The 25,692-nt window shown below is 27.2% G+C and overlaps 1 protein-coding gene across 1 annotated transcript; it reads right to left on the bottom strand.

Annotated features, from left to right (window-relative positions):
* Positions 1–7,223: 7,223 nt before the first annotated feature.
* Positions 7,224–8,888, bottom strand: LOC135928858 (uncharacterized). Its single transcript, XM_065465322.1, has one exon. The coding sequence runs from the start codon at positions 8,886–8,888 to the stop codon at positions 7,224–7,226; it is 1,665 nt and encodes a 554-aa protein (XP_065321394.1).
* Between the last annotated feature and the right edge of the window lie 16,804 nt (positions 8,889–25,692).

The following is a 25,692-nucleotide window of genomic DNA, read 5'->3' as shown; positions in this document are numbered from 1 at the left end:
GATCACGTTCAAAGTTCGTCAAAAACGTTTATCATTTTTTTTCAAAAACGAATCTCGATAGTCATAGCTTATAATTTTTGATCGACGTTCTAGACTTGAGGATGAGAGTATTCAAATGTTATTATTATTGAATTGCAAAATAAATAATTAAATTATATATTTAAGTCATAATGTTTATTTGTGGAAAAAAAAAGGTAAATATATTTTTAATAAAATTCTAAAGGCGTAAAAACTACTAACGCACTATTTTTCTGAAAACGCTAGCGGTATATAGGTAATGATAACGCGCTACTTTTAAAAATGTCTTCTAACAACACTGATGCCCCCCCTCCTAATAAACAGCCCCACCCCCAACTGAAAATTCCTGGTTACTGGCATGTATAATATACTTATTAGTTTTTTTTAAATAACTCATTTATAATGTAAAAAAATATTATAATATAATGGGGGGGGGGGCGGGTCAGAGGCTCGAGCCCCCTAAAAAATTTGAAGAGCCCTCAAAATTTTGAATTCTCTATACCAAATGTAAAAAAGTAATTTTTGATAATGTTAGCTAAAAAAAGGTAACCTTGAAAATAATTTTAAAAATTTTTAGCCCCCATAGATTATAAATTCTAATGATACACCTTGGTCACTTACTTTGAATATTATAATCGTGAGAATATCTCCCTTGAATTAACATAGTTGTTTCCCCATCAGTGACAATCATTACTTTCAGATTCCAAAATTAAACTGTCACTTCTAAATTTCTTTCCGTTTTCCAAGTCGTATAAACATCAATAACATGATCTCAGAAACCCTTAACATGGCTAATATTACAAATACCATAAAGCCAACCAGGGGCGTCGCTAGCCTTTACAATCTCAGGGGCCTCAACAAAATTTTTTTTAATGGAGAGGGGCTTCGCCCCCATTATACTTTTTTAAAATTTGCTAATTCTAAACAATTATTCTGAATTTCATATTTTGACATTTATTATATTTAGCATACAAAATAAACTAGCATATAAATAATTAAACATATCTAAAAATAATATTTTTTTAATACAAAATCTATTTACTATACAATGTTTTTAGAATGGACTTATAAGAAGAAATTTATAGGCCTTACCAAATCAAAAGAAGAGAATATAAACAACCAATTTAAAGCATAAAACTACATGGTGGTTAGAGCTTCCTCTTTGACATGATGAAAGCTAGATAAGTAATCGAGAAAATTATTGTGAGATTAAATTTATAAAAGATTATCTTCTAATTTTAATGACATATAAACGACTACACATTTGACCATTATTGCTTATCTAAAATATGCAATCATATGCTCTCAGCAGCTGTAGTAATAATCTTAAATTACATAGCCACACAAATAATAGATGCTGGTTAATTTACAGTCATAGCCATGACGCTCGTGATGGTAACCCATATCAGAATTTATTATGTTAGATAAATTGATGAAACAAAACACTATAAATCTTTAGAAGAAATTATGCAAATATATTGAAACCATGAGTTATTTACACGGCAAGGATGCCATATTAGAAAAATAAGAACCAGAATGATATCATGAAAGAAATTAAAATTTTATATATTATTGTCGCACCATCTCTAGTCTAGTTGGTATATTATATCTTAAAATAATAGTGGTTTGTAATAATATCAAAAATATATTCAAATTAAAAATTTAACTCAATATACCTATAAAAATATGAATCATTATTCGTATTCGTTTAAATCGAATAATTCATTATTCGTATTTGTTTAAATCGAATAATTCATTATTCGTATTTGTTTAAATCGAATAATTCATTATTCGTATTTGTTTAAATCGAATAATTCATTATTCGTATTTGTTTAAATCGAATAATTCATTATTCGTATTTGTTTAAATCGAATAATTTATTATTCGTATTTGTTTAAATCGAATAATTTATTATTCGTATTTGTTTAAATCGAATAATTCATTATTCGTATTTGTTTAAATCGAATAATTCATTATTCGTATTCGTAAGAATAATAAAATGATTATCCGATTCGATTCGCCGAATATTCGATTCAATTCGAAAATTTTATTTAACCATAAATTAAAAAAGATAGAATATTAAATTTATTTTGTAAAATTTAACTATGGATAAAAGACAAACAAATTTTATTAGTAAGATAATATAGAAGCATATATATATATATATATATAGTATTTTTATATATAATGTAGTAAAATCAATATAATATTCATATCATGTAGAAGACAAATATACCAACAACAAATTTTTTAAACAAAAAGGTTTTGCAAAAAGTAAAATTTATGATATCTCCATCATCAAACAACGGAGAAATACCTGGTTCGCCCGTCATTTTTGACGGGATGGCTACTAGTTTATTATAATTGTATATGTGTTATAAATTGCATATAAAAATAAATACTTTCTTCGTCCATCATAAAACAATTGTCGGAAGTTAATTTTATATTATGAAGTTATTCGGATAAAAACAGCCGTTAACAACAATTTTAGAAATATAATATGTTTCTTCATTATTCCACTAGGAAATTTTATTAAATAGGAATAATTGCAAATAATTCCTACTAATATGTGATTATTTTTCAATATAATTATTTTAATCGAATCTCGAATAATTCGATCGAAAAATAGATAAAAAATTATTCGACGAATAATATATTTTCCTTATTCGAATTCGATACGAATTTTCGATATTCGTAAAATACGAATCGAGTCGAATATCGAATAACCAATAATTCGTTTTAGGTATATTCAGAACTGTTTTTCAAAGAAGAAAAAATAGCTTTCCTAAAAACACGTAAAAAAATATAAGAAAAGATATCTAATTTATGACCTCCATTGTAGGATAAATAATAATACCTTAAATTATAATAATATTTTTAATAAATAGATGGCGTTAAATATATGAGTGCAAATTGTTACTTATATTTATTATCAAACGCATTTATTAGTAAAATAATAAAAATATTAACTGTAATATATTATATAACTGTCAAATACATCTGCAAAAGGGGCATTTTACCTAATATTTTATAAATAACTATATATAATAGAGGATTATAAACTATATATCTACTTACTTTTTATAAATAAATCTCTTATACTTATTTGGATTTGGACCTTGAAAATAATTTTAGAAAGAGACATAATTAAATTTAAAAATCAATAATATAGTTGATTAGTGATGTTAAACTCGTCTAATTAAAATGATTATATTTATTTAATTAGGGTTATCTAATAATTTAAATAATAAAAGTCGCTTCTACTGTTTATTGATATTCTATTTTTAATACAGAATTTGATTGCAAGTTGACAAAGTGAAAATATAATTTATATTTATTAATCTAATCTAATAATTAAAATAGTATTCATTTAATAAAAATTTAGATAGTCTTATTAATTTTTAAATAATAAAATTAAATCTATATATTACTCAATGGAATTATAAAGGAAATCGTTCAAGGAGAAATTAAAAAAATTTATTTATAGTTCAAGGGGTATTAAGGAGTCATTAAAAAAATAATATTTTAGGGGGCTATTCAAATTTTTAAGGGGGCTCGAGCCCCTGCGCTTTCCCTCTTAGCGACGCCACTGAGGCCAACTTTTACTCAAGTAACACCTGATGATATTAGTCTAATATCTTGATCTTCCAGTTGTTTGGAATTGCACATGAATTTATTTTTCAACCTGGAGCGCAGCGTATACATGACAGGATTTTCACTGGATGCAAAGCCCCTTCAAAAACCTGTGCCTACCCCCCTAAAACTAAAAATTCCCGCAGCCTTCGGAGGCGTCTTTTATTATTTCCACTTTTTAATTTATTGATACACTTTTCAGAGAATTAATAAAGTATAACTTAAATTAATCTACCTCTACTACCAACAATCGATATTTTGTGAATATAAAGAATTTTTTTTTTAGATAATAAATTCAATTAAAAGCTTCATTATTTACAATGGAATAATTATTATGGCATTATGAGCTTGCTAAAATATCTAAACCTTTTAAATTAAATTACAAAGGATAGCAGAAAGTTTTATGTGGAAAACAATGTGTATGATTGTTTGCAATATATAGATTTGGTCGATGAATTGTATTATAATAATTCTATAATAAGTATTAATTTTTACAGCAATAAATTTTGTCCTATTTGATCTCAAAATTTAATAGATAACCCTCCATAAAATTTATCATACCCCCATTAAAGCAGCCTACCCCCTCAAAAAAATAGGATGCAAACTGTTCCTACCCCTCCCGCTCATGTAGACGCTGCCGGAGCGAATACATCAGATTAGTTCATTTTATCCTAACTTTAGAAAAAAAAAATATGGGGACATGGTAAATGTAATTTATCTAATTTAACACCAATAATACTCTTGGTGTTTTTGTAAGGAATTCTAAAAATCTATAACCTTATGAGATAGAAAATTAGGTGAGATAAATGGCGATCCTTATAAAACCTTCTAACTAAAGCAATTTATGAGAGCAATTGCATTGCCATTTGTGATTTCATATAGCAATGTATGCATCATCTTCATATATTATAAACCATTTACTATCTTTACCCAAAATATTAAAAAATTCAATTTATAATCATTTTCATATAGCTAAAATTACCAACAAAATCATTACTAAATATTCACTCAATTGTTTCGTAATTTATCATTATCTAGTTATATTTTCGCGCCAATTTTTAAAGTTTATAAATAGTGGCCCTTTTTAAATTAAAATATATAAATTTAAAGTTAAACTGATTAAAAATAAATGGTCTGGAGAAAATATATAGATCGTAAATCGACTTGGAATAAAGCACCCAGAAAACAATTCGCTACCAAGGCTGCCTGGAAGTGGGCCCCATCTAACGAAGGAGTCAAAAAACTAAAATCAATGGTCATAACTAAACAAACAGCTTGGAAGTCGGCCCCAGCTAATGGAGGATTCAAGAAACCCCATGATGGCAAGGCTTCGAAAAGGCAATTACCTATCAAGGCTGCTTGGAAGTCGGCCCCAGCTACTGGAGGAATCAAGAAACCCTATAAATACAGCCCAGAAACAGTTGTATTCAAAGAAATCATAAGATATCAGAAGAGCACAAAATTATTGATTGAAAAGGTTCCCAAAATAATTAAGACATCTAAGCTACAAATTTATATGCCATTCATATTAAACAACCCATTATGCACAAAGATATCCATCTAGTCAGATGTACAAGTGGTGAAATAGCTTAGATTCATTATATATATATAACTAAATCCAATAATACATTTATTAAATCTTATTGAAATTGTATAATAATTTTTATATAATGTAGTGTTATCAAAAAAATAATATTTATTTTTACAAATAAAGTAGATATTTAAGCTCATAGGGTAGAAGAAAATTATTTTATGATAAATAAAATTCTTATTTTGTTTATTTAAATAAGTGATAAAATGATATCTTAATGAATAGGATTTTCAAGATTTGTACAATATATATTAAAACCAATTTTTTTTGGAACAAGTTATATTTCATAAAAGAACAATTAAAAAATAATAATAATTAACTTATGCAAGTTTTAATTTTAATGTAGAGCAACTCTTATAAAGAAAATTAATTAAGCATTTATGACAATGTAATTTAAGATAATAAATTAATAATCTAAATAGTGTATCATAACTAGGGATGGGATTAAGGAGCTTCCATCAAATCCCCCCATAATTCACTAACAAAATAGAGACAGTACATTGCCACCTTGATTCACTTACAAGTGAATTTTAACAAATATATATACTTCATAGATTGACATGAATATTACCTAAATTATAATTAAAAAATATACTAATTTAGTAGTTCAGCAATTATTTATATAAGGTGCATTTTTTTAGTCAAATTTTATAGGCAATTTTTCCATAAGAAAAAATTTCTAGTTATGGATCAGAATATAAGAATAAAAATGCTTCTTGGGAAGAACCTATAATAATATCTTTATATTACAAAATTCCATTGGGTAATAAAAATATATTTAGAATTTTTTTGGCAGATGTCAATATTTGAAGTTTTTATACTATTTTCCTAGTTTCTTTTTATGATTTGTTAAAATAAAAATTTATATTTTTTAACCAATGAATTTATTATTTCATTATATTTAATTATTTTTTTTTATTATAATGACAAAACATGTAATTTGATATTTATTTAAGAAGATACTTGAATAGCAATTGTTAACAAAAATTTACTGATCCCAAACTTATAGAAATTTGATTGAGAAGGGGGGAATGGCTTATTGGATAGTTCTATCTAAATTTTATTATATGGTATAGGACTTCTTCTTCGTTGTAATTTAGAAGGGATTAGCTGAGTACAACTATAATGCTTGATATAATAATTAAACGTGAAAAAGGATTTATTTAGTAAATCAAATAGCCAAAATTAAATTATATAAAATAAAAGGGAAAGCTTAATGATTCAAAAAGTGGCTTTTCGTATAGTTTTTTCATATATATATTATTATTTAACAAAAAGAAAGTTAATAAGTAAATTTTCTATTATATTAACTTATAGCCGCAAACAATATATAAAAATAAATATATAATATTACTACATTTTTTACTTTAGTTGGATTACATTATAATAATAATTTTGATTATTCTAAAAACAAACTTATACTTATTTGATTTTAAATTTATTGTGCAGTACAGGAATTTTTCTGGTAAAAATTTATATTGGGTAACATGCTGAGTCATTTTTTAAAAAAAAATCACACAATTTATTTTAGGTCCCAGGAAGGGACTGGCCATATCATATATACAAGTTGAAGGCAAGAAATAATTTCCTTGTGAGATTTTATGACTTGATCATTATTGATCAAAGAAAAGTATAAAAAATTTATATATAATTAATAGTTGTTTAAAGATACTTTTCAAATGGATCTAAATACTTATCACCATATAAAAACGTATCTAGATACAGATACAATTTTTATTACATTTATGTAAAATGTGCATAATGCGTTATTTAAGACTATTTAAATCAGGGTTGTGCATTTGACCGGTCAAATACAATTCGGTCAATTGACCGATATTTGACCGGTCAAATATGGTCAAATACGGTCAAATATGGTCAAATTCAAATAAATGTTTTTTACACCAATATTAACTTTATTTTGCATTTATATAATATTATAATAAATCTATGTATAATAATAAATATCATAATATTTTTTAATTCATTCTATAGTCAATGTTTCACCCTCCGTGGCAGAGTCTTGTTCCGATTCATATTCAATATCATTATTTTCTTTAATATTTTTAATCAATCTTAAATTATGATACACTCTTACTAATTTTCCTGCTGTAGAAGCCTTTAATCTATTTCTGTTTTTCGTGTGAATATTGCCCCAAACCGACCAATTTCTTTCAGAAGAAGAAGTCGAACTAGGAAATGTTAGTAAAATATTAGCGACTTCTCTTAATGGGCAAGGTGGGCAAAATGCATTCCACCAACTTGAGGCCGAAATTTGATTGTTTCTTATGGAAGTTACAACTTTCCACATATTATGGCTATTAAATATACCGCTTTTGCTTCTGAAATTTACTATATTACTCAAAATATTTTGATTATCACCACCTTGTAAAATACCCAATTCTTGTATTATATTACATGCTTCATCAAATTCAGTATTAGTAAGATGCTCCCCTTGATATTGGGGGTCCAATAAATAAGCAGCATTGTGAGCACATGTATTTATATCAGTTTTTCTCTTTTCAAACATAACCTTAATTTTTTTTTCTTGAGATAGAGAAAATATAGAATCATGGCATGATTGTATTATGTGTTTTTCCAAATTAAGCATCTCGTTTTTTAACTGGGCCAAAGTACATTTATCCCCTTGCACTTTCAACAATGAGGTAGCTAAAGGTTGGAGTATAGCTAAAAATTTTAAATTTTTCGTCCAAAATTCTTCGTTTAATATATTATTGGTAATTTCTATGGGACAATTATCACAAACAGCTTCTTCAACAACTGATGCTTTTAGAGCTTTCTTGCATATTTGAATTTGCTCCATACATTTTATTGACGATGCCCATCTTGTTTGGCTAATTGTACTTAATGTAGATGGTATGCCATGAAGATTCTTATTACGGGAAAATACTGCAGCTGGTATGTGTTTATTCTTGAAAAATTTAACAATTTTTTTAATTATTGAAATATGGTCACTGAAGGCGTCCAATCGTTCAAAATCGTGAAAGAATAACTGCAATGTATGCGCTGCACAACCATAACATTGTATATGATTATAAATAGATTCAGATTTTAGAATTCTCCAGGCTGCTTTCATGTTAGCGGCATTATCAGTAACTAAAGAATATACTTTTACCGGATTCAATTCATGAATTACATTTTTAAATTCCTGGGCAATATAATCTGCCGTATGGCGATTTTCCTCAGTATTTAGAAATTTGTAGAACACTGGAACAGGCGTCATCACCATAAAATTAATAATACTCTCGTTTCTAATGTTGCTCCAGCCATCTGATACAATTGATAAGTAAGGAGCTTTATCTATTATATCTGCAACTCTCACCTCCATATCACCTGACGTTTTGTCTAGAAGATATCCAGCCAGCTGCCTTCTCCTGGGTAATGTGTAAATAGGACGTATTTTAAAAAATTCTTGGATGTAGGGATTTTCAGTGATGTGGAAAGGTAAATTGCTCGCATATACAGCCTTTGCAAACAATTGATCCAGCTCATTTTTTTCTTTGGGATTAATTCTATCTATGAAACCGGTTATACAAGATTGAGATTTATATTTAATCGCCTTGCTTGTAGATTGATTAGAAATAAGGGAATCAAATTCTCCTGAGTCACAAGACAAAATATTGTTCATTTGATAATCATTCTCACTAATTTCACCCAATTCTTCATTAGAGTTAGACTTAGAAGTATTACAAATTACATTTGTGATATTTTTTGTAGAGGTTGATATTTTGGAATTTGAATAAAATTTTTCCTTAGTTATAACAGGGCACATAGTACAGCTGCTTAATAAATGTTTGACCATTCTATCAACGTGGGTGATATAGGACATCTTGCAAAACTTGCACACCGCTTTAACTGATTTACCATCGCGTACTTCTTGAAAATGTTTCCAAACATGATGCTTTGGTTTGACCATAATCCCTAATATATTAAAATTTAACAAAAAATGATTTTGATTATTGTAAAGTTAATCAATCTTAACTATTTTATAATTATCGACCAATTATTCCAATAATTTCTTAATATTATAAATATAATATAATAAACTTTTTACCAGAATTGAATAATATTCCGTAAATCTGACCAGAACAATTAAAATGAAAATTAATTTTAAAAACCAAATATAGCAAGTGTAAGTAAAACAAATGAGAATTAATATAATTTATACTCGGCTAAATATATAATAAAATTTAAATTTATTAAAAAATAAGAATGAAAAAATTATATTACGATTATAATAAATCGGGTATTTTTATTTTTTTTAAGAAAAATGAATTGAAAAAAATAAAGAAGGCGAGAAACGGCAATGATTAGGCAAAAAAATAACTAAAAATATTACTATATTTAGAAAAATTTCATATTTATATTTTAATAAAAAAATAATAAGATTGATAAACATGCTTTTAATGCATACTAGTTAATTATATCAAAATATTTATTCGCCATTAATATTTTAAAGTATTTGACCAGTCAAATACTCCTCCGGTCAATTGACCGAATTTGACCGGTCAATTGACCGACATGCCAACCCTGATTTAAATAAAGTGAGTCCAAAAAAATTAAGCTTATATCACATATATACAATATATAATTACTAGTAATTGTTAGATATCAATAATTCATATACTAAATATATAATTAAATTATAATAATTGTTATATTCTTAGTAACAAAAGATTTTTAAAATTTTTATCATGACATACTAAATACTTTCTACCGGGGCGCAAGGCAGAATGATTGTTATATTTAATGAATTACAACCTTATATTGGTATAATTATGAAATATATCATCCCCAAACTCATTTTTAAAAAAATTCAAAATTTTATAAGGGTTAGAATTTGATTTCACGACACGGCCCGGCGACAATTCGGTGAGGAAATTCGGCATAGATTAAATTAAAATTTCATTAATAATTGCAAATAATATGCTGAAACCCTCTGGCCTCAGGTCTGACAATCAAACCAGATCTCAGCGTTTACATGAGCAGGAGGGGTAGGAACAGTTTGCATCCTATTTTTTTGAGGGAGTAAGCTACTTTAATGGGGGTAGGATAAATTTTTGGGGTTATCTATAAATTTTGAGATGAAATAGGACAAAATTTATTGCTGTAAAAATTAATACTTTTATTATATAGTTATTTTTATAATACAATTCATCGACCAAATATATATTGCAAACAATCATACACATTGTTTTCCAAATAAAACTTTCTGCTATCCTTCTAAATATAATTTTAAAAGGTTTAGGTATTTCATCAAGCTCATAATGCCATAATTAATTCATTGTAAATAATGGAGGTTTTTATTGAATTTATTATCTAAAAAATAAGTTCTTTATATTTACAAAATATCGATAGTTGGTAGTAGAGATAGATTAATTTAAGTTATCCTTTATAAATTCTCTGAAAAGAGTATCAATAAATTTAATAGGTGAAAATAATAATAAGGGGACACCGCTGCCGCAGTCGGCGGGGATTTTTAGGGGGTAAGCAAAGGTTTTTGAAGGGGGTTTGCATCCAGTAAAAAGCCTGTCATGTAGACGCTGCAGATCTGATGGGATTACCCTAGTCCCTTGGAATCAAGGTATGCCTCTCGCTTGGGATTATACTTGTGTTTTATTTAGATAGTTTTGCCAGACCTTTTTCTGTTCATCATGAGAGCAGAAAACATAAAGACAAATAAATATAGCCATAAACATTTTCTCGTTGGGTAGTTTCAGATACCTGAGGTCATTTTGTTCATAGTCTTATCTTAAGCTAACCGCTAACGCTGTTCGCGCGTTTGGTATCAGGCATTTACCTGAACCAAGTTGTTCAATAAAAAACTATCAATAACTTATTGACTGCTCCCTTCGCGATCCTTTATACGGAATGTAGTAAGCTGTGATTAATAAAATAAGTATATGATGGAAAAATACTTTGTTTGAAATATGTACCTTTTTTCTAATAACGCAAAAAAAATAGAATATTTTTCAAGATGGTATATTGGGATAAAGCAAAGAGAATATATATTAAATTAAAGGAGATAGACAAAGGGCCATTAACCCACCATCATATAATAATACATTAATTGCAAAGTTAATATTTTTGTTTTCAAATGAGATGACTTACAAATTTATTTTTTAAAATTATAATATAATTATATTCTTAAAAGCATAATCTATAAACAATATTTTAAATAATATATAAATAACAATAAAAATGTATTTAACATATTTTACGCCATCTAGGTCAAAACGCGATTACAAATTTATTAACGAATACATTTGAAAAATTTATATAAATCTATTTATTTTTATTTATTTTGAAAATAATAATATAAGTGTTTTAAAATAATTAAAAGTTTGAAAGGTTAAAATAAATTTTTTAAAATATTGTTGATAATTAAGTCATGAATTGAGATTAAGTAGCTAGATTTACAAATGGACATTGATTTTTTCTGTTGTTTAAGATAAAATTATATTGAATCTCCTATTTATTTTATGTGATGATTTGATCAATAATTTTTAAAAATTCGGACTTATAGATTATGGAAAATGATTACCTCACAAACTTTGACATCTCATTTGACTAATTTCTTAATTGAAGATAAAAAATATATATTATTTTATCAAAAAATTTATGGTGTTTGTGTGATTAAATAATCACAGAATTCTAAAAAAGATTTGAAATAAAATAATATTATACTAAATATTCTATTCAAAATCACTTTAGATATTACAAAGTAATGATGAAAGGATATTTTCTTTGTTTTGCTTTATAGTCTCTACGACTGTAGGTTTTTATAAAATTATTCATTTATGATAGACCGATTTCTTTGTGTTGTTATCATCATAATTGGTAGTTTAGTAATTGCTGATTTTTTTGTAGCATTAGAAACTTGAATAATTGATTTTTCAATAACTAAGGCGGCAGCAGATAGATTAGAGGCTTCAGAAATATTCGAATTAATGGGATGAATACTTGATATATTTGACCTGATTTTAGATATCCCGCTTAATATAAGACTTCCAGATTTTACGGTAGATTTTATATTTGAATTTGTCGCTTTAGTCTCATTTAGCATGTTAGCTCCAATCGATGATATATTGTTCAAAATTAATGCAGCAGATGTCACTTTAGAGGTTGCATTAATTGGCATTTTTGTGGAGATTTCTATAGTATTTAATCCACCTGTTGAAATACTAAGTTGACTAGTAACGTTTGATTCTTTTGTTGAGATCAAACCCACTGATGAAACAAGAGGAATTGATGAGACAGAAGATATTTCTGATGATAATTTTTTAGTTGTTAAATTAAGCGATATAGCATAAAGGGGTGATATATGACCCAAAACCAAGCCGGCAGATATTACATTGGACGGTATAGACACATTTTTTACTATTCTTCTAAGTACATAGGTATGTAAAATTGAATCAGAAGATAATACTGTTGGTATTGCTTGAACACCTAATTTAGACATGTTAGAAATGGATGTTTCATTTTTAGATGTCAGATTTCGGAATGTCGAAGAATTTAATAATATTGAGTTAATTGTGGATATAGATGATACATTTTTTGATACGGGAAATGATATATTTTGTAAAATAAGTCCAGCAGATACAATCGATGACCCATTCGTTACGATATGACCTATTGCTTTTGAAATACTTTTTGTTGACGTTAAAGCAGCAGATGATACAGTAGTTAAAGCTTCTATTGATGATATATTTGCTAAAACAACCAGGCGAGCAGATGTTACATTAGATGACATGTGAACATTTGTTGTATTGCTACTTCCAATAACGCTAGATGTAGAAGAATAGGTAGATAAGTTTTTTAAAACAAGCCCTACGCCTGATATATTTGATATGACCAGTTCAGCAGATGTTTCATTAGATGGTATAATTATATTTGTTGTTTTTCCAATTGCAGTAACGTTAGATACAGGAGAATGGATTGATGATAAGTTTTTCAAAACGAGTCCTGCTCCTGATATGGGAAATAGGTCAATCGATATATTTGATAAGACTAGGCCAGCAGAGGTTACATTGAATATAACTGCTTCTATTGTATTACCACTCGTAGTAGCGTTAGATATAGAAGAATGAATTGATGATAAGTTTTTCGGAAGGAGTCTTACACCTGATATAGGATATAAATCAATTGATATATTTGTTAAGACCAGACCAGCAGATGTTACATTAGACGACATAAGATTTGTTTTGTTGCTATTACCAGTATGGTTAGATATAAGAGAATGGGTTGATATGTTCTTTAAAACAAGCCCCGACTCTGATTCAGTAGATGGATGCTTTAATATATTTGTTAATGTCAGGCCAGCAGATTTTACATTAGATGAATTGAGCACATTTTTTGTATTGCCGCTAACCGTAACGTTAGATGTGGAAGAATGGATTGCTGAAAGGTTTTTCAAACTGAGTCCCGCTCCCGATACAGGGAATAGATCATTTGGCGTCATTGATAGGACGAGTCCGGCAGATGATGTATTAGACAACTTAAGAATATTTTTTATATGGCTACTAGCATTAACGTCAGATAAATGGATTGACGATATATTTTTTAAAACCAGTTCCGCGCCTGATATAGGGGATAAATCAGTTGTAATTATTATTTCTCCGGATGAGATTAAACCTGCAGATATGATGCTCTTATTTGGTATCAAACTAACAACGGATGTCGTTATATGGATGAGCTTTGTAACATTATATTTAACAGAGGTCGAATTATCAAGCGTGAAGGGCGACCCTAAAGAAAATGTTTGATTTGGCGATGAGAGAATCACATTTCCTAGCGTCACATTTTGAAATTCTGGACAATATATTGTATAAAAAAAAATTTGCGTGTAATCGTTATATCAAAAAAAATAAAAACTGATTTAATTCGAATATTTAATAAATAATATTGAAAGAGAAACAAAAATAGCTTGATTAAATATCTTTAGAAGGGAATTACACAAATTTACCTTAAAATCGTAATTTATAAAGTGATATAAGCGTATTATATATATATACTTAAAAGTTATTTACTATAATATATATATATATCTTATTAACATATAATGTGTATCTGTATGTTACCACCTGTGGCCCAATTGCATACAAAGAGAAAGTAAAGAAACGAACCGAGCGAAACTAAAATTTTCATTATTATTTTTTTTATCTCGTGAAATTTTTAATTTAAAAAACCTAATGTTTTTTTTAATATATTATATATTAGTAAGACTAATTTTTCCAAAATGTCTTTAAAATTCTTTCTTAAATAACCTATATAATAATAACCTTTTACTTTGTTAATAAAAACCTATTTTAGACATATCAGATATCACATATCACATATCACATTACACTTTATATATGTTAAAATAATAAGCCTTATTTAATTCCTTTTTTTTTGGACAGACAAGGATCATATTTTAAAACTAAAACTAAAAATTGTTTTCTTTGTGTAAATCAAAATTAAAAATATTTTTTAAAGTTAAAGGACAAAATTAGTCTGATGGCTTTAAGCGACAATTTCTTGAATAAAATATAAAATATGTGACAAAGATATTTTTAAAAAAACCTACGCGTAATTTTGTTAAACCATAATAAATAAATATAAAACTCAAATGCCATGTTAATTTATATAATTTATTTATTACTGTGGATAGTTTTTTTCTTTACTTTCTTTCTTTCCTTCTCCTATTTCCTTCCTTCTTTCTTTCTTCTTTTTATACCAAGAACATTTAGTAAATATATGCTCAAACCTGTCTAATTTGGGCTCTTTATAATTTGGGCTCTTTATAATTTGGGCAACTCCCTGATTTGACAAAAATTTTAGTTCCAATAAAATTCTATTAACTACTCTTAGAAAATATCTCGGCATCTATCTACTATGTAAAGTGGGCAGATTTATCTTTAGTCTATTTACATAAGACCTCTACAAAGCGGGTATTTACTGTTATTTTATTCTTAAATCCAAGGAAGACATTATCAAACGCCATGCAAAGAAATATTGTTTATAAACAAACAAAGATAACATCTTACTTTAATTTTATTTCATAAGTTAATTTTTTTTAATTTTTATTGTTATTTTGTTTACAACCATTTTATAATAATTTTATACATTATTATTTTGTGTACAACCATTTTATAATAGTTTTATACACTATTATTTTGTTTACAACCATTTTATAATAATTTAATACATTATTATTTTGTTTATAATGAAAGAGAAATTGTAATAATTGAATAGAATAAATTGTGAGCGATTGTATTGAATAATTAAAGAAGAATGAAGATTTTATTTTCAACTAAGATCAAGAAAACAAAAGGTGAAAATAATCATTATCATCTTGGATACAAAATTAAGATCAATTTAATATTAAATAAAAATCATTGTATAACGTTTTAAAAAATCAATTTAATATTAAATATAATATATCGTTTTAAGCCTTAGGTCTTCTATAATACAAAATACATTAATAAACATTGTTACTTGTATTTAATAGTTTACAACCATTTTATAATAGTTTCATACATTATTATTTTGTTTACAACCGTTTTATAATAGTTTTATACATTATTATTTTGTTTACAACCGTTTTATAATAGTTTTATACATTATTATTTTGTTTACAACCATTTTATAATAGTTTTATACTTTATTATTTTGTTTACAACCATTTTATAATAGCTTTATACATTATTATTTTATTTGTGATACATAATTTTAATGAAGATTTTGAATGAATTAATAATAAAATAAAAATTGTTTAAAAATGGTTGAACAAAATCACACCTATTTGAGTAACTAAGAATATAACAGATGGTAAAATATTTTTTTTTAAAAAAAAGTAAAAACTCTTGATAAACTAGGCAACTGTCTAAGTTGGGCAAAAATCTCGGGCCCTAAGGAGCCCAAATTAGATAAGTTTTGCTGTACCTATTTTTCTAAAATCATAATTTAGTAGTGTTGTTAAATCATCTAACTTTGGCTAGCTCTAAAACGGCTAGTGTTTTAAACGGCTCGTTCTAACTCATTATTTCATCCAGAAATATCTTACGCAAGCCTGAAGATTTTGCTCATAGAAGGAACAAAGGTCTAAGCACACATTAACGAAATCTCGAGGCGTAGGTAATATTTTTCTGGCTAAAATATTGAGTTAGCCGTTTTAAAAAATAGGCTCAAAATGAGCCGTTTAACAACACTAAAAAGGGCTTAGCCATAGTCTCCATCATTAGGTTGAAGCTAAACTTAGACGTTTAAGCCCATTTTTCTAGGGGATAATTTTGACCACGCCATATTGGAGTCGGTCAAAGTTAGGTGATTTAACATCACTAATATTTAGGTAAGTTAGTTTCACGTATCTTAACTATGAAGGTTCTGCCCTAGAAGTATATGGGGGCTTTCTAGTTATTAAAAAAGGAGATTCAGAAACTAGTATTTAAAAAAAAAAGAGAGCTTTAAAAATTGAAAATGAACAGTAAAGTGCAGGTAAATTGAATAGTTGATTACCTTTAGAATCTTCAAAAGATCCAAATTTGTAGTTAGGAGTCAACCTTTTAATTTAGAGTCAAGGTAATTTATAAATACCAACAATAATAGGATGAAGGTTGAATTAACAAAAAATTAAGATTGGATCATCTTATATGACAGCCTTAGACCTCTGGAACAGAAAAAGCCTTTAACAGCTAATATCCAAGATCTGTAAAATAATATGACTGATATTTATCATTGATACAGTATTCCTTCGGAACTGTTAAAAGGAAATCCTCATCTAGCTTTCTTTGACCAAATCTAACCCGCAGTCCAAACAACCCCTTTACCAAACCGAATGGTTAGAAGCATTGCCTAGTTCTGATTTAGGTTTCTTACTTACCAATGAAAAACTTAGAATAGCGATTATTATTTGATTAGGTTGCGAATATACGATTCCAAGGCTCTCACCCATATCGACAGCTTCGGCCATAATTCTCTATATTGTTGCATTTCAAAAGGCACACTACTCAGGCATTATGCAGTATTTGATCATCAATAGAACGTTGAGAGCCACAAATATACTTTACTCACTGGAATCCTCTCAGCCTCAACAATATCAAACCAGATCCTAATATCTTAGAATCAAGGAATAGCTCTTGTTTAGGATTAGGCTTATGTAGAACGTTTTTCCTGATTCTTTTTCTACTAATCCATTAGAGAGAAAATAACTTAAAAACCCATAAATACAGCCCACCTAAGCAATCCTTTGTTGGTTCCGATATTTAAAGACATCCACATAGTTTATTTGGATCTCAATCCCTCAAAATTATTTAAAACAATAGGGCAAAAGTTACGTTATTATAGGTGATCCAATAGAGAGTTATAATTTATTAAGGCAATAATAGTGTATTTATCGAAATTTTCCCAACATACTGTATTTCTATACATGAATCGTTAAGTCATTCCGACTTGATTTTAATAGTTTATTTTTATAAATATATATTTTTTAAAATTTATATATATATTTTATAGATAAATTATATATTTTTTTTAGATAGGTGTTACGTGTAATTATATTTTAATATAAAATTTTTTTCAGGAATATAATTTTAATTTGATAGTACGAATTAATTTATTAAAATAAATATGAAGAGATCTCTATATACTAATCTTATTTTTTAGATCTTTTTTAAAAAAATAGTATGAGCAAAATTTAGATCCTCAAAATCTTTCTTTTCTTTTCTTTTTCTTTTCTTTTCTTTTCTTTTCTTTTCTTTTCTTTTCTTTTCTTTTCTTTTCTTTTCTTTTCTTTTCTTTTCTTTTCTTTTCTTTTTCTTTTCTTTTCTTTTCTTTTCTTTTCTTTTCTTTTCTTTTCTTTTCTTTTCTTTTCTTTCTCTTTTCTTTTCTTTTCTTTTCTTTTCTTTTCTTTTCTTTTCTTTTCTTTTCTTTTCTTTTCTTTTCTTTTCTTTTCTTTTCTTTTCTTTTCTTTTCTTTTCTTTTCTTTCCCTTTTCTTTTCTTCTCTTTTCTTTTCTTTCCTTTTCTTTCTTCCCTTTTCTTTTCTTCCCTTTTCTTTTCTTCCCTTTTCTTTTCTTCCCTTTTCTTTTCTAATATTAAAATTTTTTTTTTAAAATTTTTACCAAAAAATTGTGAAATTCCCTTTCATCTATTAATAGAAGTTAAACTCAAAGAGTTTTAAAGGTATATTTAACTTTTAAAAATAATCCTAATTTTTTTTTAAATAGAAAAAAAAAAGAGTTTATATATGAATATTTACGCATTTCTTCTAAAATGACTTTGACCTAAATATTTTCATCCTTATCCACCTAAAAAAAACAAAATAAGCTAAAAGTTCGAAATGATATTTTTTGATATATAAAAAACATACAATTTATTTTTTTTAAAATTTGGGAATTATAATTTGAAAAAAAAAAAAAATTCTTATCTTACCCAACCAATATGCATCGTTTAAAATTTATCATGGCAAAACCCATAGCAGCGCAGGCGTAAAAGACGCGCGCACAGCACTGGGAGGCGCTGGAGTTTTCAGAGCCACATAAAAACTCTTTGAGAGTAAGGGTAAAGGGAGTAAGTGGAGGGGGGCTAAATCTTTGCTTTCACGCTCGGTTAATCTTAGTAACGCATAATATTTTATCCGAAATTTAGATTGATGACTTGTTGTCCTTCAAATGACTAAGAAGATATGTATATAAACGAAGACTTACTTCGGGTTCATAATTAATTGGTTTCGTGACAAGTTCAACAAAAACGTGTAGGGTTCGGGGTTAGAAAAGGTCAATCATATTCTTTGACTGACAAGCAAAAAGAAATTAAGTATTAATCATTTTTTTTTTAAACAAATACGTCATTCAATTTTATTAAAAATATGTTTTAATCAGTGTTGTTAACAATGGTTAAACGCTACTTTTAAATGTATCGCATCGCCACCGCTATTTTAATAAAAAAGTAGCGCGCTATTAGCTACTTTAAAAAAAAAAGAAGCTAAAGTTACTTTTTACGCTATTTTAATTTTTGTTTTAAAATATTTTTTACGTAACTTTATTTCCACAAATAAAATATTGGTATAAAAACATGACTATAATTTGTTACATATATATATCCAATTTATTTATTATTGCACTTTAATAATAATAACATTTCGGTACTGTCATCCCTAAGTCTAGAGCGACGATCAGAAAGTATAAGCTTTGCCATACTAAATAATCGTTCAGCACTTTGAGGGCAACGGAGTATTAAATTTAATAAACACACTCTTTATATGAAAAAAATCATCAAAAATATTTAAATGAGTATTTTTAGATTTAAAAAAAGCATCTAGAGGTTCAATAATATTATTATTATTTATTTCAAAAAAATCGTCTATGGAAGGCCGCGGTTTCGATCTTGCTATAGTATTAGTATCGTGGTTAGGCATGACAATTTTTTAACGTTACCATCAGCCTATCAAGTTGCCCTTTAGATTCAGTCAAATTAATGTATGGCCAATTTAACTTGAAACTAGGATGAGCGATAGCAGCTATTACATTATCATACAGACCTGGAAATCTAATTTATATAAAGCGATTGTATTTATTATAAGAAAAGAAAAATACCTATTTAATTTTCAAAATTTAATTTATCTGAGATTTTGATTAATCTATAAAAAAAAATATTTAAAATAGCATTATATTATGGTAAATAAAGATTTTAAAAATATAATTATTATACGCAACACAAGGTAAATTAATAATATATTAATTTTGAATTTTATATTAATACTATATATTAATATTATAGATTGTGTTGTAAATTAAGCCAATTTAAAATTATGGCTAATCAAGCAATAAATTCATTCATTTTATATAATTGTATAATAGAAAATAAAAATAAAGTTTTGATCTTTTTCTCAATGCCTTTTAGCATAGACTCTACCGGCAAAATTTTAGATTATTGATTCTTTTGAGCTTGATAATTAATATACTCAGTGTGGGAACATAATATCCCATGTTCATATTATCTTGCCCTTTCAAGATTTTAAGTGAGGCAGCAACATATTGCATAACCTAAAAAATTAAAATGGTTAAATATAATATAAAATTATTTATTAATTAAAAATACTTCATACTGTATTCCTATTTGATCCAATTAATTTATTTCCGTTTTTTTCTCATCTAGAAACAATGCTAAAAGTTTCATAGAATTGTAAACACTATTCCATCTTGTAGTGTCTGGTGTCAATAAATAACGTCCTATTTTTTTAAAAAAAATATCAGACATCTTAGATGGCTTATTTTGTTTCAAAGAGCTTGGCTTTTAAAATCCTCATTTAATAAAGCTTCTTCAACATCCACTGTCGCAACTAAATTTAGGTTGTAGCAGGAACAACGATGGTGGCTAGGTAACATAGAAGAGTTTATTGAGGATCCTATAATATTATAAATTTTATTTTATATTGCTGAAAAATTAAATATAAAATAATTTAAAACCAAGGATGTCATGAACATTACTCAAACTCCATTATTTCATCATCCTCTTCCTTTAATTGTTCTCCATCTTCAATATAATTGTCATAAATATTACAAGTATTGTTATTATCTTCACCAAATATTCCATATTTATATCATATTATAAAAAAAATTATAATAAATTTAAAACCTGAAAGCCTTCCGGAAATTAGACCCATTATCTGTAGTCATCTTACAAACCTTGTTCTGAATTTTGTGAGACATATGGATTTCTGAAATAATATTTGCTAGAATGTCATAAGTCTGACAGCCAATTATTTTAGAGCTTTTGTTTTAGATTTTTTGGATCAATCCAATGTGCGGTCACTAAATAAGCTCTAAAAATATGAATATCATATTTATAAATCAGAAAATAAACATTTTTACCTACTATTGTGCGACCAGCAATCTACTGTTGTACAGATTTAGGAGATCCGATAGATTTAATATTAAAGATTCTTTCATTTCTTTAAAGCTATCCAAAATTCTTGCCATCAATGTCTGCCGGCAAAATATCTTGATAATCATCTTTATAAAAGAACCATTATCCACAGTATCTATTATAAAGTTCAATATGACTTTGTCAGCCAATTTTTGAGATACACCTGGTGTTGATGAATCCAAATTGCTTAATTTTGTTTGAATTAATTTAATTTGGAAGTGGATGAATCTTCTTCCATTACCCCAAAACTTTTGAGATATTTTTTAATCTCTTCATAATTTGAGGTGTGAACAGTCTAAAATTTTAACAGTAATACTTAGAATAAAAATTATGTAGTAGATAAGTACATAAAAATGATTGAAATAACTATTTTAAAATGTTTTAAATATTTTAGATAAAATTTATAAATATATAAAAAAAATGATTGGTCTTTGATTTAAATTTATTTTAAAAATTAAGGATTAACCTACAGATTGATATTAAATTTGTTTAATATATTATCTTTAAATGTTTTGTCAAGCTTGTATGATTTGAGGATAAAATTTTGCGACACATCTTGCATCGAAACCGATATCCAGTAGTAATTTTTTCTTTAAGATTAAAGTATTTTTTGAATTTTGGGAGGGGATAATCTATATTTTTCTCATTTTCCAAAGAAATTTCGTTATCTTCAACAATCTCACACATTTTTAATAACTAGATTTATAATGTAAATTTTTAAAAAATAAATTTAAATTTCAAAATAAAATAAAATAAAAGGATTATAATTTTAGATTTAATAAAAAATATATTTTATTAGATGTATTTATTATGTAAAATTGAAAGTATTCGCTACTTTCTAAATTAGTAGCGAGCTGCCGCTATAGCTATTTTCTAAAATAAGTAGCCCGCTAAAGCTACCGCTACTGAAAAAGGTAGCGCGCTACCGCCCTATTTTAACAACACTGGTTTTAATACAATACATAAGATAATATAATGTTTTAATCAAAACTATTAACTATAGGAAAGCAAAAGACAATTATAACGACATTTATAATAATAATAATAATAATAATAATAATAATAATAATAATAATAATAATAATAATAATAATAATAATAATAATAATAATAATAATAAATAATAATAAATAATAATAATAATAATGATAATAATAATATACATGATTCAATAAAACATCTTCCATTTCAATATTTTATTCATACACTATTATTAAGGGGAGAGAATACATTTTAGATTAGAAAAGAATTTTTCTCATACGCGTATTCAGAGGGGATATATAGGTTTGTGTTTTCGTCATAATGTTTATTGGAGGTCTTTAGGTACTAATTTCAAACCTATATATGTTATATTTTTTTTTATAAAAATAATTTTTTCCCACTTTTATTTTATAAAATGATATTTATTTTTTTTTTTATCAAAAATTGTGAATTAAAAGTCGTTATTTTCAAAAATTATTTCTCCTATCACTTATTTTTCTTTCAAATTATTGTTTTTTAGTGATATATTGTATACATTTTTATAAGCGAGGGTGGAGGGAAATTGTATTAGCTTAAAATGAATACTTCCGGGAATACAAATTTCCGGTGGAGTGAGGTTACACTTTTTCGCACTTTGATTGGGTTCATGATCTTACATATTTATTTGAATAAATAATAATCGCTACTTTCTATTAAGGCATTCGTATCCTCTCGCCCGTCATGCGAGCCCATACACACGCTGGTAAAAAATCCTGACTCTTTGCTTCCTCCATCGGCACGAAAGAAAGACTGGGATAACCCTCTAGTTGGCAACTCTGTTGCATACCTTAAAAGAGGAGCCAACTTAAGGACAATTCTCTACTTTTCTCAATTTCCGCATGTAGCGGTTACAAACTTCTCGAAGCTTTTCATTTAGAAATCTTGACCAAGTTACGACACTACATTGGTTTTAGACTCCTTTGAGAAATAGTTAATATTCTATCACTGTATTCTCGGGTCAAACATTGGTCGACTCCAAAGGCGCCACTCTTTGCACTGTAAGCGTTGTAGAAGCAGATTCCTTAGACATTCAAAGGACAATGATACTACAGCCTGGGCCTTAAAATCTACTATCTGTCAACTCTCCAGCCCACTGGTCTTTACAATTCCGATGGTAAACGGCCTGATTGTTCTGCCATAATACTTTGGAAATGTAGAAATTTCTCGTATTTTGATCCTATAGCCTCTTCTAATATAAATAGGATAAATTTGCTAAATATTTGCCATCACTACCTAACAACTATACATTCATACCCATAATCGCCACAACTTTAATATCTTTAGGCTCTCACACCCTAGCCTTTCTTAAAGAGTTGGAGCACAGGATCTCTGATAGGAACGCGGATCCCAAAGAGGGTTACTAACTGCGTTAAAGCTTGTCCATCAACATAATAAGGAGCAATTATCTTAGCTTTATACACAAACGAGCCCTCGTGAGATCATCTATGCTTGGGATACGCTTAGATTACACAGCTCGCAATTAAGAAATAATTATAATAATTGCTTGTCAAAAACATGTCCTGTCTGTTCACATAGTTTTCGCTAAAGAATAATCATAGAAAACTATTATAGATAAAAATCTTTAGAATGGGAATGAAATTTTACACATGGAATGGAACTATAAAAAAAAATTAACAAAAATGATTGTTTGTTATGTAATTAAAATAAAATGGTCACCAAATAATATTTTCCGGAGTTATAAAATTCTTGAAAAAAACGAAAGAATAAAAGAAAGAAAGAAGGAAGGGAAGAGAAGAGAAGGAAGGAAGAAAGAAAATCAAATTATTTCCGTTGTCTATTGGTGAATTTAAATTTTAAAAATTTTGATATCGCCACATAAATACAAAGAAGTTAAGCTAATTATCCAAAAGAAAAATTACATACCAGTGATATTAGCGGAGCCACCCATTTGGCTTGTTTAACTTATAACATTGCGCTTGTGGACCAACATGCTTTTGATATTTTATGTAATAAAATAATAATCTAGATCATGGCCCGATTTTGTATCTTTATATTTTACATTCGTTACCACATCCTTTACCTGGTAAAGGAATTATTTTTAGCCTAAATTATTGAAAAAATATAGAAGGCCGGATGGAGTCAAATCTTTACATAATAAAGATCTATTGGTCTTCAACTTTATTTTATCAACGAAATCCTTGGGCTTAAGACATTATTAACTTTTTACAACAAAATATTGAAAGATGATATTCCTGAGTCTGTGATGGATATATTATTTGATGATAGACTTTTTGCATTGATCTAAACCTACGCTGGCGATAGGGTTCCATATCTATGGTTTCGGCTTTTAGAAGACTTACTTCCAATACAATAGTTATTAACATAGTCATAAATCTTCAATTTTTTTAGATCTTACCCAATTAGATTCTGATATTGAAGAGGTATGGGAAATAGCAGCCCATGCCGTTAGAATATACTTCAATAACACCACTTTAGATACACTGATGTGTAAGTTTGACTTTCACCTTTACACTCACCAGGGAAATATTTATTCATTCATTTTTTTAAAAGTCTTTCTTTCACTAACACTAATAATACCAAATCTTTAAAGTTTGTTATGGTTTCAAAACTACTCTTAATTATGGTCCCTTTGGCTTAGATTCATAGGAAGGATCTTTTATGTAATCTCGATATTAATTCTTATGAACTCAAATTTAATTTTGATATAAATATATGAAATTTAGCAAAGTTGATAATGTATCTAGACACGATAAATTAGCATCTGTAAAAATTATTTATATAATTTATATCTAAATGATATTTTAGAGATATCTGTATCCATTCTTAGTTACTTTTTAGACATAATTTTATTTAAAATTATATATGAATTAAATTCATTTAATAATAATATGTCCGAGTTTTATTTCACCACAAAAACTAAAATTTGTTGAACATCCTTTAAAGTTAAAATTTAACGATTTTAGCTGGAAATCAGCATCCATATTTAAGATAATGAATGGGCTTGGTTGTATTCCTCCTTAATTAATATTTTTAGTTATTTATCTATCATCTAGAGAATGTACCAGATTCTCTTCATACATTGACTTTAGAAGATTGAAAATAAAGGGTCTATTATCGATACCCTTTCCAGTAATGAACAAAAAGCCTTACTGAGCATTTGATTAATGTATTACGTAATAAAATGTGGGAAATTGTCCATCCCCCCAATGATATTCATCTGCTAAGTTTAGCTCAAAATATAAAGAATTGACAATCAGTAGTGGTTTGATGCTTTCGATTCTTTACCTAGTCAGAATTAATGTCGTTAAGGGTTGAGGAATAGAATAGAATTACAGTTGGCTCTTGCCTAGGATACCATATTACACTGCAACACCAGTACTCTAGATATTCCATACCAGTCGAAAGTAAAGGTAGCCTTTTCCGCATTATCATTCTTCAAAGAAATAGACTCACTCATTCATAAATTTTACTATGGGCCGCCAGGAAGATTCTATCTTAAACAAGAACTCACAATAGCCATACA

Source organism: Gordionus sp. m RMFG-2023, chromosome 4 (genome assembly GCF_954871325.1).
Source record: "Gordionus sp. m RMFG-2023 chromosome 4, tfGorSpeb1-WG-v2, whole genome shotgun sequence".
In the NCBI taxonomy this organism is placed as follows: domain Eukaryota; kingdom Metazoa; phylum Nematomorpha; class Gordioida; order Chordodea; family Parachordodidae; genus Gordionus; species Gordionus sp. m RMFG-2023.
This window is presented reverse-complemented; position numbering and strand designations above follow the sequence as displayed.